Below are 20,084 nucleotides of genomic sequence, written 5' to 3' on the forward strand. Positions count from 1 at the left end.
GATAGTGAAGGACAGGGAAGCCTGGCGTGCTGCAGCCCATGGGGTCACAAAGAGTCAGATACGACTTGGTAACTGAACAACAACAACGTTAAACAACAGCTTTAGGGAGATACAAGTCAAACACCAAATAATTCACTCAGTTAAAGTGTGTATTCACAGAGTTGTGCAATCATCATTACAATCAATTTTAGAATAGCTTCATCACCTCAAAAATAGGTATAAATCCCTGCACACTTTAGTTGTCACTCCTCAAAACTCCAGCTCCCTCGACTGTCAGCAACCATTTAATCTACTTTCTGCCTCTACAGACTTACCTATTCTGAACACTTCATATAAATGGGATCATAGAATATGTTTTCTTTTGGACTGGCTTATTTCACTTAGCACAGTATTTTCCAGGTTTGTCCATGCTATAGCATGTAACAGTAATTCATCCCTTACTGTTGAATAATATTCCACTGTATGGACACATTTTCCCTATCCATAAATGATAAGCATTTAGGTTGCTACACTTTGTGGCTATGATGAATAATGCTGCTATGAGCATTTGTGTGCAAGTTTTAGTGTTGACATAGGTCTTCATTTCTCTTAGGCATATACCTGGGGGTAGAACTGCGAGGTTAAATGGAAACACTATGTTTAACTTTTTGAGGAAATCCCAGACTGTTTTCCAAAATGGCTACACCCTTTTACCTTCCAATCAGCAGTATACTAGAGTTTCTTTCCTTACTTCTCACCAACACTTACCACTAATCATTTATTATTCATCTTTTTAATTATAGCCATCCTAGGGAGAGTGATGTAGTATTTCATTGTGGTTTTGATTTCCATTTCCCTAATGACCAATGTTGGTGAGCATCTCCTTCAGGTGCTTACTGGTCATTTGTATATCTTGAAGAAATATCTACTCAGATCTTTGTCCATTTTCTAATTGAGTTATTTGCCTTTCTATTGTTGAGTTACAAGAAATCTCTGTATGTTCTAGATATAAGTCATTTTTCAGATATATGATTTCCAAAATCTTTTTTCCCATTCTTAAGTGAATGAAAGGCTTTTCATTTTCTTAACAGCACAAAAGTTTAAAATGTTTATTGTTAGTCTTTCAGGTAAAAAATGAATGGCTGGTTCACCTTGCAGCTCAATCACGTAACGTGTTTTTCTCTAAGACAACTATCAGCAGAACTGCTGCTCTATGACATCCATGTTTATTTTAAAAAAGAATATAATTCTTTATATATATATATTTGCTCATAAAATTGATTCTCCTGGAACAAGATACAAGAAAGAAGATGTGGTGTGTCATCCTGTGATTTTTACCTACTCTTGACACACCACTGACTTATCCAAGGGACACGTGACCCAGAGAGAGGAGTATAAGCAAGGACAATGAAGAGTAATGGTTCTTCCACAGTATTTACAAGGAGGAAGAAAAGACTAATTAATGGATGATGATTTTTTTGAAAAATCAATCACCTTTTGTAAATATCTTTTTCACTAGAGTTGATATAAGATGTTAAAATTCTATTCTCTGCATAGCAAATGAAGATATAAAGGTTTTAGACTGTCCTAAGTGGTCAGTGAAGCCTCTGTCCAGAATTAAGAAAAGGTCAATTCAAACAAATCCTATAGATGCTCAGTAAAATATATTCTGGAGATCAAGGTGTCCCTATACAAGTCCTTTAAGATGCCCAGGAACATTATCTATTTGAAAACTACTTAGCCTATATAAGGCTCTTCAAGAACTTATAGCTGTGTTAAAGCAAACTTCTGAAATAGTTACAGACCATGGCTAAGTTACTGAAATCTAGGCCAGTCCTAACTTGCCTTTGTTCCCAACCCACTCTGCATACCACTGCAAAATTAATCCCCCTAAATCACTGTTACCTTGACTTGAGAATTTTTAGTAATAATTAAAAGCTAATATCAGTGGAGTTCTTAACTATGTGCCCAGCATTGTCCTGAACAATTTAAATGGATTTTCTCATTTAATCCTCCCCATAACCCAGTGAGGTAGTTACTGTAATTCTCCTGAAGATGAGGAAACTGTGGCTTATTCAGCAACCCACCCAAAACTGCTGAGCCCCCGAGTGGCAATGCTAAGATTCAAATGTAGGTTTGAGCTGAGGCTCTCAACCACTATGGTATTTCTGCAGAGACATCACTGGTCTAGTAATCACTTAGGGGGACAACTACAAGGCACATGCGTCAGAATTTCCAGGGTAAATTCTCTGACTCACAGCAGGTTTGGGAACCACTACAAGTTAACTCTCCATTTCCTACAGAATGTCTAAACTCCTCTTCCCGGAGGCTTCTAGGACAAAGGCAAAATTCCTTAAATTGGCTTATAAAGCTATTCAGAGTCTGTCACTTGACTGACCTTTCTGGTCCCATTTTGCCTCAAGCCCCCTTTTTGTTTCCATTTCTATTCTTTATCACAAGACTCTTCCTTCTCAGGGTATTTGCACAAGCTGTTCTTTGATTTGGGATGCTCTTCCCTCCTCCCTTTGTCCGATTAACTCTTGCTCTTCCTCAGGCTTTAGCATGATGGGCACTTTGAGAAAAAATTTTCTGATTGCCCTGTTTAGGTCAAAATCCTAGCTATCATCTCTAATAACATCATGTAACATATGCAAACTAAAAACTGTCTTTATATGGTTATCTCTCTTGCCCTCGATAAAGAGTAAACTCTACAAAGACAGGAACTGTGCTTGTTTTTCTCAGTATTGTACCTCCAGTGCCTGGCTTAGTTGTTGTTGTTTAGTTGCTAAGTCGTGTCTGACTCTTTGTGACCCCAGCAACTATAGTCCGCCAGGCTCCTCTGTCCAGGGGATCAGGCAAGAATACTGGAGTGGGTTGCTATGTCTTGGTCCAGTAGTATCTTCAGTGCCTGGCTTAGCCTGTCACATAAATATTGCTTGTTCAATAAACACTTGTCAAAAGAATTAATGGCTTCAAGGCCTTTTAACTATTCCGTACTTAACCAACCAACCATATTTTTCACTCTTGCCCAACAGAGAGGTACTGTGCCATTTACAGAGGTTAATTTCTCTCCACATGTTTTCATCCTTATCTAAACCCAAAATCCTTTTCCACCTCTTTACCTACCTAATTCCTCCTATTGCTACAAGGTAGAGCCTAAATTTCCCTTGTTTCACAAAGTTCTCTAACTCACCAACCCACAACAGTCTCTTCTAAACTGTTACCTCACTTTGTATTTCTAGGCCACTCACTTGGCACTTCATCACACACTGCCATATATCCTCATGCAGTATCTCACATGTAAGCGGTCTGGTTACTTTTTTAAATATAAGTATCGTTAGGTAGTCTGTATGTTCTCTGTTGTTGTTCAGTCACCTAGTCGTGTTCGACTCTGTGTGACCCCATGGACTGAAGCACACCAGGCCTCCCTGTCCCTTACCATCTCCTGAAGTTTGCCCAAATTCATGTCCATTGCATCAATGGTGACATCAGGCCTTCTCATTCTCTGATGCCCTCTTTTCCTTCTGCCCTCAATCTTTCCCAGCACCAGGGTCTTTCCCAATAAGTGGGCTCTTTGCATCAGGTAGCCAAAATCCTGGAGCCTCAGCCTCAGCGTCAGTCCTTCCAATGAGTATTCAGGGTTGACTTCCCATAAGATTGACTGGTTTGGTCTCCTTGTTGTCCAAGGGACTCTCAGAAGTCTTCTCTAGCACCACAGTTTGAAGGCATCAACTCTTTGGTGCTTTGCCTTCTTTACAGTCCAGCTCTCACAACTGCACATGACCACTTGGAAGACCACAGCCTTGACTATATGGACCTCTGTCAGCAAAGTAATGTCTCTGATTTTCAACACGCTGTCTAGGTTGTCATAGCTTTCCTTTGTTCTTAAAGGGCAGTCATTGGTTAATTTGTGACTAGAGTACCCAAGCACATCATAAATACTCTGTAAATGTCTGCTAAATAAATTAATGAAGAATATTTTGTAAACTGCAATGTGGACTCAACCAGCAGTTTATCAGCAAATTTAGCAATTGACAATTCTCCTTGGAGGACACCTGGATATTTTATATTATTTCTTTGGAATATCTCTAGGATCCTTTGGCAGACAGTTCAAAACAAGTGTCAGGGGAGAACATTAAAGTAATATACTACTTCAAATTTCCTATAGTTCTATACTCAGGTATTTCTAAATCTATTATAAAATTATTAATACATTTCATAACTCTTTAGGATAACTCTACATTATCGATCCTAATCCTCCAAGGTTGGGAGAATCTTTAAATATTTTCAGTAGATTAATTTCTATTTTAAAACATAACATTGAGGAAAATATTTTTGTGGTCATGCTATTAATCTCTTGGTTAAATATCATTTACCATAAATCTTTAACTCTATGTAAAATAGGTAAGTGCATTTCAGCTTCTTATTTGGAGGGGGTCAAACTGAGATCTAAGCAATTAAGAACTTTTTACTTCAAAATCAGAATAAATTATGATTCCAGTTATTCTAATTTGAAAATCCTAAAGCCAAGGAAAATAAAGTTGACAAACAGTGGGGCTAGTGGTAAAGAATCTGCCTGCCAATGCAGGAGATGCATAAGACCCAAGAGACGGAGGTTTGATCCCTGCGATGGGAAGATACCCTGGAGTAGGAAATGGCAACCCCCCCACCCAGTATTCTTGCCTGGAAAATTCCAAGGACAGAAGAGCCTGGTGGGCCATAGTCCATGGGACTGTAAAAGAGTTGGACATAACTTAGCAACTAAACAACAACAATTTACATACTCTAAAATTAACTCATATTAAATTTTTTCAGTCTGTTTACAGATTTGTGTCACCATCACCAGAATCTAAATTTGTTTTATATTATTTTTGCAATATAATTTACAAAGCTGTGTAGTCATCACCACTCTAACCCTGGAACATTTTCATCAGCCCCCCAAAAAACATCATGCCCTTTAGCAATCTCTCTCCATTTCTCTCCAGCCCCTCCAGCTTTTGGCAACTACTAATCTACTTTGTCTCTGTGAATTTATTCTTAACATTTAATATAAATGGAATCATACAATATGTGGTGTTTTGCGACTAGCTCCTTTCACTTAACTTGTTTTCAAGATTTATCCATATTGTCACATGTATTAGAACTTCATTCCTTGTTGTCAGCTAATAACATTTTGGGCATGCATGTGTACATGCTCAGTCACTTCAGTCACATCCGACTGTTTAAAACCCTACAGATTGTAGCTCCCCCCAGGTTCCTCTGTCCATGGGATTCTCCTGGCAAGAATAATGAAATAGGTTGCCATTTCCTTCTCCAGGGGATCGTCCGGACTCAGGTATCAAAACTGTGTCTCCTGCATTGCAGGCAGATTTACTGGTTTATCCATTCATCAGTTGATGGATACTTGGGTTGTTTCCACTTTTTGGCTATGAGGAATAATGCTGCTATGAATGTTGGCATACAAGTCTTGGTGTAGATATATATCTTTATTCCTCTTGGGTAGATACCAAGGAGTGGGATTACTAGGTCAGGTGCTAATTGCTTCATTTTTCCCTAACCAGTCTTAAGGTGAATAACAAAGTTTTTTCCCTATTTCAAAGGATTTTTGACACAGCCAGGAAGCAGAATTTTCATGAAAATGCTAATATAATATTTTTTTTAAAAAAAGAAGGATAATCTGCACACCACTTTGCTAGCAATGGAACTGTACCACATTACTTTCCAGTTTGAAGTTCAAACAGAAATTCTAAGATGAGGTGAAAATTCCTTTTAATGTAAGTCATAAAATTAAATGGAGTCTGCTCTAACCTATGCAATCAATATGCTAGAATAAAATTGTTTTTTGAGCAGAATGTATGTATCCATCTCCTTCTGGCTGACAATTGCTTTAACAGATAAACACACGGTAAGAGAAGACTTACCCAGTAGGAGTAGTAATAAATAGGAATTTAAAATCTCAAATGCCTTAATAAATTACTTATTTCCCTCCCCTGTCATGGGCCTGCTTCTCATTTCATGAGAAAAGGGTAAAGCATTAATTATAATTAGTCACGTAAATTCCCAAAGTCTTTCATAAAAGCATCTTTCAGAAATCAGAGGCCAAATAACTTCTGGTCACATGTTATTTTTATTTTTCTTCCTGGCGATGTACACTCTAGTTCAAATATATTCAGGAAGCAGACTGTAAGCAAGAAATTAGAGCTGATTGCAAAATTCTGCGTAAAAATTAAAAGAACTTTAAAAACACATTTTAATGTAAAGAAAAATCAAACATCTTGCGGCAGAAATTAGGCATCGTCAGGAGAAAACTACCAAACGTTCTACCAATCACAGCACTAGAGAACGCCACAGGTCGTCCAAAAGACTCCTTCCTTTTAGCCAACAGTTTTTCCTCCCGCCAAAGCTGTCCCTAGAGCATCAGAGAATAACTTCAACGAGCGATTTATGATTTTTTCCTTTTGATCTCTCCTCCACACACATCCACCTGCTTGGAGGTGTCAAGGCGACTAGAAATGGTTAACACTGACCAGCAGCAGACAGAGAAACAAACACCCCTGACAACCCACAGCTGAGTAAGCAAGAGCTGTTTATTCACGACCATGTTCCATTTGGAGACTATTGGCAAGCCCTTGAAAGCCCAGGCACATTTTAGAAGGTTCCTAGAGAGGGAGGGAATAATCTCCCCTCGACACACACACACACACGCACGCACACACACACACACACACACACACACACACACCCCACCCCTCTCCCCCCGCCCTGAGAAACATACACTGAGAGGTTCGGGTGGGAACCTTCTGGTCAAGGCAGCCCCTGCCCTTCCGACCCCTCAGGAATAACCTCACGCACTAGAGCATCCGACCCCTTGCAGGGGTTGTGTAACTCCCCAAAATGGGCTCAGACGCCGCAGAGGCTGGCCCCAGCGCTGAGGGCTTCCGAAGACGCTTTCTGCCACCCCCACCCCCTCCATGGCCCACCCCGACGCCGCGGCCGGGACTGGAGACCCTGCCGAGAAATGGCCCTTTAGATCCCACCCCTCACCTGGCTCGGTCCCACCTGAGCACCAGAGCTGAGAGAAAACAGGCAGGGAGAGCTGACCTTGATGCTACTGACAGTGGAGCGGCACATCCTGCTGCTTCCTGGAAAGCGGCCCGCAGGACATTTTTCCCCCTGGAGGAAGGAAACGGGAGGGCGCCGGCCGGGCGGCGGCGGGCGCGGCGGCGGTGGTCCGGGCGGGCTGTGCAGCCTCTAGCGGGGACGGTCCGAGGACTACATCTCCCAGGCTGCTCTGGGCCGCCTTGCGTCGTGACCCCAGCGCGCACGGAGGCGGTGACTCTTACCTCACAGAGGTAGCTCCTCCGCCGGCAGCAACTCGGCGCCCGCGGTCCATGGACCGGAACCCCGGGCCGACGGGCAGGAACCCCGGCCGCGATTGCCGTCTCCCCGCCCTAGGCTCCTCCTCCTCGCTCCCCACTGCCTCCTCCGGACGCCCGCGGGCCGCGCACCGCCACCGCCGGGCTCGCGGAGCCGCCCCGGGAGGCTGGGTGGCGGGTTCGCGGCTGCCGCCGGACTGAGGCCTACTCCGCCGCCTCTCAGTGCTATTGTCCTGGGCCCGGCCCTGACCGGGCTCACCGGAGAGGCGAGTGCGCCGGCTCCGCCGAAGATGCCGGACCAAGCCCTACAGCAGATGCTGGACAGGTACGGGCAGCCTTTGGGGAGGACGCGAGCAGCTGATCCTCGTTCCGGCCCTGCCGCGCCCGGCCTCGGGGCTCTTCGGAGCGGAGCCCAGCATGCCGGGAGGAGTTCTACGGCCTGGGGGCCGGGCGAGGGGCCGAAAGTTTGGAGTCAGTACTTGCGGGAGGACGGAGCGGGCGGCCTGGATGCGTAGACTTAAAGCGAAACTTAGTTAAGGAGTGGCGTCTAGCTTCGTCGGAACGCCTTTGCGAAGTGAGAGGGGCTTCTATGAACCCAGAGAATTAGTTTCTTTTTCTCACTCTTCTCCTCCCCTCCCCCCAAACGGTGTTGTAACGTGTTTGCCCGAGATGTCACTGGCGAGAAGAGCCAAACTAATTTTCTGAGGAATGATCCTCCTCCAATTTTAACTCTTTCCAAAAGCCGAGGAAAAATAAGCATTCGTTTGGAAAGCTTCATGGGCAAACTTCATTCTTCCTTCCTCCGCATCCCCAACCCCAAACTATAAGACCAAGAGTATCCGCAAGGGACTTTAACGGTCAGACCAGAGTAGAGGTTATGGGAAACACAGAAATCCAACCCTGAACATTTCGTGTATTTTACCATGCGTTAAGTTCCCTGAGAAAGTTTCATCTTGTCATGCGGCAAGTTCCTGGGGGCGGGGGAGGGGGAGGGGGAGGGTCCGGTCGGTAAAACTTTATGTGAAATCGGCTGCAGAGCCCTCTGCTGTTGAAATTCTAGTCTCTGGGTTCTACCACGAGTTTCTGGAGACCCTTACTCCGCATTTTCCACTAAGGACATAACTTCCTGGCAACGCCAATGCTATTGGGTAATGTATGTTTTCGTTGCCTACAACTCTCAGTAGACCACTCGCTACCCACTTCAGCGTGTGATATAGCTCTATACTGAGAACAAATCCAACTGGAAAGTGTTAAATGAAGAGGCTCCCTTAAATGAAATTATACCCAATGAAATTATGCTTGGATCACACCCAGAACACAAATCACTCAAGAGTACCTCTTCTTTCAAAGTGACAGACATTTCCTTTGGAGCTTAGAATTTTGGGACGTCTGCCGCTGCTGCTGCTAAGTCGCTTCAGTCGTGTATGACTGTGCGACCCCATAGACGGCAGCCCACCAGGCTCCCCCATCCTTGGGATTCTCCAGGCAAGAACACGAGTGGGTTGCCATTTCCTTCTCCAGTGCATGAAAGTGGAAAGTGAAAGTGAAGTCGCTCAGTCGTGTCCGACTCTGCGACCCCCTCGACTGTAGCCTACCAGGCTCCCCCGTCTAGAAATCATGGTACTGACTTTTTTTTCAGTTGGGGTGACCCAGTGATTAATCCAACCCTTGTTCTAGGAGAGCATTCAGATCAAGTTGTATTGACTACTCCCTTTTTATATAAGTAGTTTACAAGCTCCTGAAAGGCAGAAGTCATTATTTCAAATTCTACAACCCCCTGTACAAAGCAAGTCATCAGTAAATACTTTTATGAACAAATGCATGAACTTTTTTGTCTTTCTCACCAGTTCTGTAGTGGTCTAATAATTTACCATACTGGCAAGTTACATAGGACAACTGAAATATGCCCACAGGAGACCATTTTCTGCCACTGCCAATTCCAATCAAAGACCCTATTTTGGTGCTGGGTATTTTGTAATTAATTTTTACCCCCTCTGAGGGCCTGCTGCTTTCCACTTATATGTAGTTGACTTTTGTGTCCAAAAGCTGATCTGGCTTTGGAGATTTCCATAAAAGTAAAAAACCCAAGGAGTGCCAGCAAGACATTTACAGTTGGTCTCAACAGAAACTTGGAAATTCTGGCTGCATATACTGAAACAGGTGACTGTAATACTGGCTTCCCTCATCTTCTCTTTTTGACATATCTCTTTAAGATGATATTCAAAGATCATTTTGCAGCCTGGCCCCCTGTTGGAATCACCTGAGGAGTATTTTAACATATGGATAGATGCCTGACTGTACCCACGACCAATTAGTTCACAGATTTCTGGAGAATAGGGCCTGAGCATGGGTATTTTTAAAAGCTTTTCAGATGTTTGTTGTGGTTGAAAATCACTTTTAAAGGGTTTGTTTGTTTGTTTGTTTTTGGTAGTGCCACATGGCTCGAGGGATCTTAGTTCCCCAACTAGGGATTGAATCTGGGCCTCCTGCAGTGGAAGCAGAGTTCTAACCACTGGACCACCAGGGAATTCCCACTACCCTAAACCCTAAGTGATTGTTTCATGATAAGGGATAGTACTTTTTAGTGAGGTAAGCTTGGACAGAAATCTTGAAATTCTCTTTTTGCCACTTACCGGCTATATGACTTTGGATTTAAATTCTGAGGTTCTACATCATCTTTAAAAAATGATAATGTCCTACTTTACAGGACTGTATAAATGAGAACAAGTATAAGTACTTTGTTGTTGTTCTTGTACAGGCTCTCTGTTGTGTTTTATACAACAATAAAATGCCATTCGTATGTTAGGCACACAGAAGGTACTTAAGATCCTGGTATAACCGGGATTTCCCTGGTGGTGCAGTGATTGGGAGTTTGCCTTCCAGCGCAGGGGACGTGTGTATGATCTCTGTTGGGGAAACTTAAGATCCCACATGCCACAGGACAAGGAAGCCTGAGTGCCGGAACTAGAGAGAAGCCTGTGTGCATTGTGCTAAGACCCAATCCAGCCAAATAAATTAATATTTTTAAAAAAAATTCTAATGTAACCAATCAATTAGCAATTTACACACACACACACACACACACACACACCCCTCCCTCATCTCCTTTCTATTTACTATCATCTTAATCTGGGCTAGCCCCCCTGCAAGTTGAACACAAAGATACTTGATGGGTTCATTTGAGGAATACTGACAAGTTCAAGAGACTAAAATATGTCAACCTGTTAGGACCCAGAATTCTTGCTTGAATTTGGCTCCCCCCTAGCTTGGTCTTTGGGTGGCAATTTTTGAGCTACAGAATTTACTTCAGAAACTTGCCTTTATGTTTATTTCTTCAGTACAAGTTCTATCCTTGAGAAGATTAAGGAAATGTATATAACATATATTGTTTTGCTTCTGGGTTAAGATTAGGTATATTTTAATAGCTTATTAAATTAGTATTCACTGAACTGATTTGATAAATATTGATCCATTTGCCCAGTACCATTCTAAGCCCTCAGTATATGGTGGTAGTGAACATAAGCAGAAATACTCGTGTGGAGCTTTAATTCTAGTGAGGTTTGTGTTCCACAAATGTCAAATAAAATAAAGATTATATTTACAAATATGATGGTATGTTCAGTTTATACATTCAGTCTTCCATGGTCTTTTAATTAATAGCAGCTTACTAAGAGCTGAAGTTCAATTGCTTGTCCTTTGTGAATAAGTCTAGTTTAGCAATTGTTTACTTAATAAAGTTTATTCTTGCCATATTTGCAGCTGGAAAGAGTATATATAGATAGATATTTTGATTGCCTTTCATTTTTGTAAACAGTAAGCAGCTCTTTTATGTAAATTTATCATTTGAACCTTTTAAATTGAGAGTGGTGGAAAGGGGTTAGTTTTCTATCATGAATGATTGGGGATCACAAATCATTGCCCTGACGTTATAACCATTCATAAATTCAAACCCTTTACATCAGGCTCTCTGAATCTTATTTTCTATTCTTTCCCTTCATTGCCATACTTTTTTAAGAAGTCTGTTATGTCTACTCTGCCACCATTATGCTTTCTCATTTTCTCTTTTACTTCTCAAAATGAGGGTTAAATGTATAGAGAATACAAAGAATACTATAAACAAGCGGCAGGAGTGGACCTCAGATTTAAAGCCTGGTGAGAGGTGCTTCTGGAAACTTGACTTTTGTGTACCCCTTTCATATTGAACACTTAGGAATTTGTTGAGGTTGTTTTGCATCACTTAATTGCACATGGTGAGTAGGCAAGGAACAGAGCCATTCTCCCCGGAACAGTCAGATGGGAAGAACAATGGAAGAATAATCTGCTCCTCAGAGGCCTCCTGCAGTAGCAAGTGAGTTAGAACCCCATCTCACAGGATGTTACCGACCATATGGACATCTCTTTAGAGGTTGTAGATGTCCTCATAGGACCGAGCTGTATTACCTTCTGAGTTATAAACCATCTCTAGCTTCCACTAAAGCAGCTTGTCACTCTCTTTGGCATCTTTCCTCAATCATATTACAATCCCATTTTGACATTTACAGAACAATACCTGGAGTTAAGAACCATTAGCAATTAGTTGTATTTGTTTCCCTCTATATATAAAAAGCAGAAACATTACAGATAAAGTCCCCTTTGGCCATTATCCCCCAGGCCCATATCTTCTCCCATACCCAGTTCACTATCATATAAGTGGGTTTATGTTCTTCCAGTCTCTGTTTAATGCTTTTATATATATTATATGTAATTCACAGTTCTGTTTTTGTTTCTAAAATTTAAATATATCAGTCTACAGTTTACTTTTTAAAATGCTGAGTTCTGTGATATTCAGCAATTAAAGAGTATACATATATAATCTATTGTATTAACATACTACTTGTACTATGAGTATGGATACTCGTAGTATGGATCATCGAAAAAGCAAGACAGTTGCAGAAAAACATCTATTTCTGCTTTATTGACTATGCCAAAGCCTTTGACTGTGTGGATCACAATAAACTGTGGAAAATTCTGAAAGAGATGGGAATACCAGACCACCTGACCTGCCTCCTGAGAAACCTATATGCAGGTCAGGAAGCAAGTTAGAACTGGACATGGAACAACAGACTCGTTCCAAATAGCAAAAGGAGTACGTCAAGGCTGTATATTGTTACCCTGCTTATTTAACTTCTGTGCAGAGTACATCATGAGAAACACTGGGCTGGATGAAGCACAAGCTGGAATCAAGATTGCCAGGAGAAATAACAATAACCTCAGATATGCAGATGACACCACCCTTATGGCAGAAAGTGAAGAGGAACTAAAGAGCCTCTTGATGAAAGTGAAAGAGGAGAGTGAAAAAGTTGACTTAAAGCTCAGCGTTCAGAAAACTAAGATCATGGCATCTGGTCCCATCACTTCATGGCAAATAGATGGGGAAACAGTGAGAGACTTTATTTTTTTGGGTTCCAAAATCACTGCAAATGGTGACTGCAGCCATGAGATAAAAAGACGCTTACTCCTTGAAAGAAAAGTTATGACCAACCTAGACAGCATATTGAAAAGCAGAGACATTGCTATGTCAACAAAGGTCTGTCAAGTCACGGCTATGGTTTTTCCATTAGTCATGTATGGATGTGAGAGTTGGACTGTGAAGAAAGCTGAGCACTGAAGAATTGATGCTTTTGAGCTGTGGTGTTGGAGAAGACTCTTAAGAGTCCCTTGAACTGCAAGGAGATCCAACCAGTCCAGCCTAAAGGAGATCAGTCCTGAATGTTCATTGGAAGGACTGATGTTGAAGCTGAAACTCCAATACTTTGGCCACCTGATGCAAGGAACTGACTCCTTTGGAAAGACCCTGATGCTGGGAAAGATTGAAGGTGGGAGGAAAAGGGGACGACAGGATGAGATGGTTGGATGGCATCACCGACTCAGTGGACATGAGTTTGAGTAAACTCTAGGAGTTGAGGATGGACAGGGAGGTCTGGCATACTGCAGTCCATTGGGTTGCAAAGAGTCAGACATGACTGAGCAACTGAACTGAACTACTCTAGTGACATTTAGATTCTTATTACCTTGTTATAATTTGACTTTTATCCACCTTTCTTATCCGTGGCTCAACTAAAAGTATATTAAATGCTACTAATAATTTCTTAATCGATAAACCTAATGACTTTTTCCTTTGTCCTCATGTCCTTGACATGTATGTAATGAAGCTGAAACTGGTGACCTCCACTCCCTAACTTGAAACTGTGTTCTAGTCTACTACATTATTTGTCTGTCTGTCTTTTTCCCCCTCTTACATATCACCTTATCCTTACTCTCTTCAATCACTTAAGTATGGTTCAATTCTCAGCCCTTATTCTTTGAAAAGTAGACACTTTTATCACTTACCATCTCACTTTCACCTTTGAATGACTCCCAAATGTCTGTTTTTATTCTTGGTCTCTTTCCCGCATTTTAGTGTCTGCTCTCCAGCTTCCCAGTAGACAGTTCCATTTGTGTATACACGGTATTACTAGTGTCTTCACGTATCTAAAGCTAAACAACTGCCATTTCCCTGGTTTTTACTTATCTTGGCTTCCCAGTTTCTGGCCCATTCTTCTAATCCACCAGCCATAAAACCTACATCTTTTTTTTTTGCTTTTTGCTTCCCCCCCCCCCCCTAAATCCACCTGCTTATCAAATACTATAGATTCTTCATCTGACTCCAGTTTTTCTCTTCCAATTTGACTTACAGAGTGGTACCAGAATTGGCTAGAGCACAATTATAATCATGTCATTCCCATGCTTTAAAACATGCCAGTCTCTACATTGCCAGTAGGATAAATTCTCAACTTTCAAGACTTTGTGAAGAGACTTAGCTCTATTAATCCAATCCAGCCCTAACCTACTTTAACCATACTCTTCTGTATTGCACTTCATTGTCCTCTGAATATATCCTACTGTGCATCTTATTTTTTGCTTTAGAGTCCTTCCTCCCTTTTGACACCTGGCTGACTCTGAACCATCTTTAGAATTCAGCTCAAATATCACTTTGAAGCATAGTACATCTCCTTCGGGCAATGAGTTACTTCTTCCAAAATTTCCAAAGAATCTCTTTCAATAGAACTCATTATAGTACATCGCTCTTAATTGTAATTTTTTTCAATGCATCCATCCCGTGTCTCAGAGCCTTTATCACCACCACCATGCACATTCACGTGGGAGTTCACCGAGAACAGAAACTGTTCCATTTTTTGAGAAGGGGAATGTACATTGGCAACACTGTTGAATCACGCCATCTTTTCACTATTTATGACGTATCACTACTTAGAATAATCTTGCTGAAGCACCATTTTAAAAATATCTCATTTGTTCAAAACCTGTATTTTTTTATTGCTTACTAAGCTTAAGTTCAAAATTTTTTAACTTGGCCTTCAAGACCCTCCATCAGTTCAGTTCAGTTCAGTCGCTCAGTTGTGTCCGCTCTGTGACCCCATGAATCGCAGCATGCCAGGCCTCCCTGTCCATCACCAACTCCCGGAGTTCACTCAAACTCACGTCCATCGAGTCAGTGATGCCATCCAGCCATCTCATCCTCTGTCGTCCCCTTTCCCTCCTGCCGCCAATCCCTCCCAGCATCAGAGTCTTTTTCCAATGAGTCAACTCTTCACATGAGGTGGCCAAAGTACTGGAGTTTCAGCTTTAGCATCATTCCTTCCAAAGAATACTCAGGACCACTCTCCTTTAGAATGGACTGGTTGGATCTCCTTGCAGTCCAAGGGACTCTCAAGAGTCTTCTCCAACACCACAGTTCAAAAGCATCAATTCTTCGGCACTCAGCCTTCTTCACAGTCCAATTCTCACATCCATACATGCATGACCACTGGAAAAACCATAGCCTTGACTCGACGGACCTTTGTTGGCAAAGTAATGTCTCTGCTTTTCAATATGCTATCTAGGTTGGTCATACCTTTCTTCCAAGGAGTAAGTGTCTTTTAATTTCCTGGCTGCAATCACCATCTGCAGTGATTTTGGAGCCCAAAAAAATAAAGTTTGACATTGTTTCCACTGTTTCCCCATCTATTTGCCATGAAGTGATGGGACCTGATGCCATGATCTTCATTTTGTGAATGTTGAGCTGTAAGTCAGCTTTTTCACTCTCCTCTTTCACTTTCATCAAGAGGCTCTTTAGTTCCTCTTCACTTTCTGCCATAAGGGTGGTGTCATCTGCATATCTGAGGTTATTGATATTTCTCCCGGCAATCTTGATTCCAGGTTGTGCTTCTTCCAGTCCAGCATTTCTCATGATGTACTCTGCATAGAAGTTAAAGAAGCAGGGTGACAATATACAGCCTTGACGTATTCCTTTTCCTATTTGGAACGAGTCTGTTGTTCCATGTCCAGTTCTAACTTGCTTCCTGACCTGTATACAGGTTTGTCAAGAGACAGGTCAGGTGGTCTGGTACTCCCATCTCTTTCAGAATTTTCCACAGTTTATTGCGATCCACACAGTCAAAGGCTTTGGCATAGTCAATAAAGCAGTCAATAAAAGCAGGAACTGTCTTGCTTTTTCGATGATCCAGTAGATATTGGCAATTTGATCTCTGGTTCCTCTGCCATTTCTAAAACCAGGTTGAATATCTGGAAGTTCACAGTTCACGTATTGCTGAAGCCTGGCGTAGAGAATTTTGAGCATTACTTTACTAGTGTGTGAGATGAGTGCAATTGTGCGGTAGTTTGAGCATTCTTTGGCATTGCCTTTCTTTGGGATTAGAATGAAAACTGACCTTTTCCAGTCAGACCCTCCATAGTCATATTTATTATGCTCTCTATTATGTTTAAGACACAGAATACATGGCTGGCACTAGCTACCTTCTTAAAGCTCTGCTTCTGTTTAAAAATGAGTATGTGAGTATACATCTTTTGCCCAGGCCAGCTTGATATGCACACTGTCCTGTATTCTTTTCAGCATCTTGTCTTTCAAAATTCTACTCACTCTTCAAGATCCAGTTTAGTTTCTGCCTCATTTATAAAGCTTTTCTGACTATTTCAGCCAGAAATATTTCCCACTCTTCTCCAGACTCCTATAGCAGTTGTTTACATACCGTATATACATACATGCCTCCCAGTTCCTTATATGCCATAGTTATAAGATGAGAGGTGGTAACATTTATATGGCACATTAGGGCACACTGGAAGAGGTTTAGATTTCTAGTGAAAGCTCCTTATGGCCGCTTAAAGGTACCCTAGCGAAAATGAAACACATAATGACTTGCACTAACCATAATTTCCTTAAAAATGAGAAATGGAAAATTTTCTCAGAATACACTATCCATAAGGCAGCATGGCGCAGTGAAAAAAGCTGATTTTTTTTTTTAATGGCATATAATTTACAAAAATCTGATTTTTTAGAGCTGAGGCCTAGGTTGCGTTCATGCCTTTCTATTTAACCATGAAGCCTTGGGCAGACTGTTTAACCTTTCTGGGCTTTTGTTTCCTTATTTAAGGGGGGAAATAATTATGTTTGCAGACTTTATGAAGATCCGAGATAAAGAGCATGGCATGAATATATGCTCAATAAATGATTGCTTTCACTGTGGTATATTTCTCTTCCTCTCTTTCATAATGTATTAATAATTGTGGTAACTCTTTGATAAATTCAGGTACTTTTTAACTTCTATTCCACTTGGGTGGACAGACATATAAAGAGGTTTTTAGTCTTGATGGTATAGTTTTTGTTTAAGAATACATAGGATGTGATACTTTAAATCCTGAGACAAAGCAAGCAATTTGCAGTTTTTTTCCATTGTTAAATTTAGGCATTCCTCGCATTAACCAGAGCATGGTTCGCTAAACATGTTTTGAATTAAGGACATGTTCTCTTTCCTTAAAACACTCATGCAAATACATTGGTAAGACACCATATATAATAACAACAACAACAATTTAAAGCCTGTTTCATTCCTCTCACTCCTGTATTCTGGAACTCTTCTGTTCTGCTACCCTCCATTTTTCATCAAAGTAATCTCTAGGGCAGAGTTTCCAGATCTTTCTGATAATCCAAGATAAACACCTGCAGTCTAAATCTGCAAAGATAGACTTTACTGTCAGCTGTTTTATTAGATAACCTTACTGGTTAATTTATGTGACAGTGAAAAAGTATTCTATTGATAAGTAAAGTTTGCTCTCCTTTTTTCCCCGTATACTTTTTAAATAATTAACTTAACCATATAAACTGGTTTAGTCACATATGAACCCTATGAAGTAGGTTACCTTTGTCATCCATCCTTTCCCAACTGGTTTGTAATATCTAGCTTTATTTTAAAACTTTTCTGCTCCAATTACATTGGTTTTCTCATGGTCCATGGCCATATGCTCATTTCTGTCTCTAAGCTTGGTTATGCTGCTTTCTTACTTCAGATACCCTTGTTCTTTTCATTCCCTAGTTGTCATCTCAATTGTAGTTCTGCCTTTTCATGAAACCCTCTCAGCTAGCTGTTTCACCCTGTGTTTCTTATGGTCATCATCACATTTCTGCATTAGCTGGACACTTAATGCTCTGTATGGTTGTTTTTATGTGATTCTTCTATGCGTATATTTGTTCCTTAACTAGACTATAAGTTCCTTAAATGTATTTCTTCTGACATCAAATAGTGAACATACTTAGTACGTTTAAGTTAATCTCGGAGAAATCTTGAATATACTTAGATTTAAGAAAAACTAGATATGTATTCCTCAAACTGTTTATAAGTTTTGCTGTCAAGAAGGACTTATAATTGGAAAATGTTTGAATTTAAATTTAAAACCACATAGAATTAACTTTTTTTTAAATAAAGAGAGGCATGTTATGCATATAGATCAGTAATATTACCAGTACCAATAAGGCCATACGTTTATTTTAAGGAATAAGTAATAGACTTTAGAGTTGTCTACTTTAGTTCTTTCTCATGTCTTCATAGTATAATAGTGATTTGTTCTTTGATCTCTGAACCAGTTGTGATAATTCCTAGACCTCCTTTTAATCTGTAAACTGATGAGCCTCAGCTTGGCTGGCAGAAAGGTGTGGAAGTATTATAAATTGTGAGTGTAAATTGCTGATATCAGCAAGCAAGCAGCATTTACAAAACCTAGTGGAAGGAAAAAAAAGGATGGAAGAAAGTGAAATGTGGCTTTGAATGAATATCTTACGAAATGGTGTTGGCCTACTGAAAAACTAAAGAATGGTTAGGAATCCAGGACTTTTCCCACTGAATACCAGGGTGCCAGGCAGAACTACTTTATGAGCTAATTTAGGTAAGAAAATGCATCCATAAAATCTAGGCATAGCTATAAAGTTGATAGCATCTTTCTTGTCTATCCGTGCCATTATTGCTACTGTTCATTTGGTGGTTATATATATGCCAGGCAATTGAGCTGTTTCAAAATCACTTGTTTAATCCTTTACAATAGAGAATCTTTTTTTAATTTACTTTATTGAAGTATAGTTAATTTATAATGTTGTGTTAATTTCTGATGTTCAGCAGAGTGCCTGAGCCACACACCTACATACAGTCTCCTTTTTCTAGCACAGATTACTGAACATAGTTCCCCGTACTATACAGTAGGGTCTTTATTGTTTATCCATTCTGAATATATATCGGTTTGCATCTGCTAGTCCCAGACTCCTAATGCATCCCTCCCCCTTGGCAACCACAAGTCTGTTCTCTATGTCTGAGTCTGTTTCTACTTTTTTTATAGGTAAATTCATTTGTGTCATTTTAGATTCCACATGTAAGTGATGTTATTATGGTATTTGTCTTTCTCTTTCTGACTTACTTAGTATGATAATCTCAGTCCATCCATGTTGCTGCAAATGGCATTATTTCATTTTTTATGGCTGAATAGTATTCATTAGATAACCATACTAGTCAATTTATGTGCCAGTGAGAAACTATTCTATTGATGTGTGTGTGTGTGTGTGTGTGTCGATGTACATGTGTACACATATCACATCTTTATCCATTCATCTGTCAGTAGACATTTAGGTTATTTCCATGTCTTGGCTATTGTAAATAGTGCTACAATGAACATAAGGGTACATGTATCTTTTTTAAATTATGGTTTTGTCAGGAAACATACCCAGGAGTGGGATTGCTGGATCATAGTCAACTCTGTTTTTAGTTTTTTGAGGACCCTCTATACTGTTTTCCATAGTTGCTGCACCAATTTAATTCCCACCAACAGAGTAGGGGAGGTTCTACAATAGGGAATTTTAACATAAAACCTTTTTTTATCCTGAGAACTACTTTGGAAGTTTAGTTATGTATATGAGTTCCTTCTCAGAATGTTTTGAAAGAATAAAACAAAATAGGTAGGTCAGAAATGAACCAATTATGTAGAAATACACCTGACAAAATATTAAAAATCTGATGTAGTAATAGGAGCTTTAACACAAACGCAAGATCTATTATTGGTGACTCTTGATAATTAATTTCAGATTAGTGATGGGTTAAATGTTATTTGGGGATCTGGACAGCTATAATATGAAAATTACTGGTCACTGTTCTAATTTCTAATTTCTGTACTGCTGATATTACTATGATTTACTTAGATTCATAATTGAAAGAAAATTGAATATCATTCAGTGATTAGTGAAAATTTTTAAAATGTTATATTTTTCCCCATCCAAATTTACTAACCCCATAAATTTTTTGTGGACCCCAGATTAAGAACCCCCTGACTTAAAGAAGTCCTGAAAGAGACTGTCATTAAACCTAAAATAAGCAGTAA

General features: G+C 40.4%; 2 protein-coding genes across 2 annotated transcripts in view; one reads left to right on the plus strand and one right to left on the minus strand.

Annotated features, from left to right (window-relative positions):
- The window catches only part of CPEB3 (cytoplasmic polyadenylation element binding protein 3), a 200,136-nt gene extending 192,881 nt beyond the window's left edge, over positions 1–7,255 (minus strand). Inside the window, exon 1 of the mRNA XM_042238502.1 lies at positions 7,081–7,255. The gene's annotated coding sequence lies outside the window, so the exon portion shown is untranslated. The remainder of the gene's footprint in view (positions 1–7,080) is intronic.
- A 65-nt stretch (positions 7,256–7,320) lies between these two features.
- Positions 7,321–20,084, plus strand: part of MARCHF5 (membrane associated ring-CH-type finger 5) — a 54,320-nt gene continuing 41,556 nt past the window's right edge. Inside the window, exon 1 of the mRNA XM_004020033.4 lies at positions 7,321–7,680. Coding sequence (XP_004020082.1) covers positions 7,646–7,680 — 35 coding nt within the window. The 5' untranslated portion in view covers positions 7,321–7,645. The remainder of the gene's footprint in view (positions 7,681–20,084) is intronic.

Source organism: Ovis aries, chromosome 22 (assembly GCF_016772045.2).
Source record: "Ovis aries strain OAR_USU_Benz2616 breed Rambouillet chromosome 22, ARS-UI_Ramb_v3.0, whole genome shotgun sequence".
NCBI lineage: Eukaryota > Metazoa > Chordata > Mammalia > Artiodactyla > Bovidae > Ovis > Ovis aries.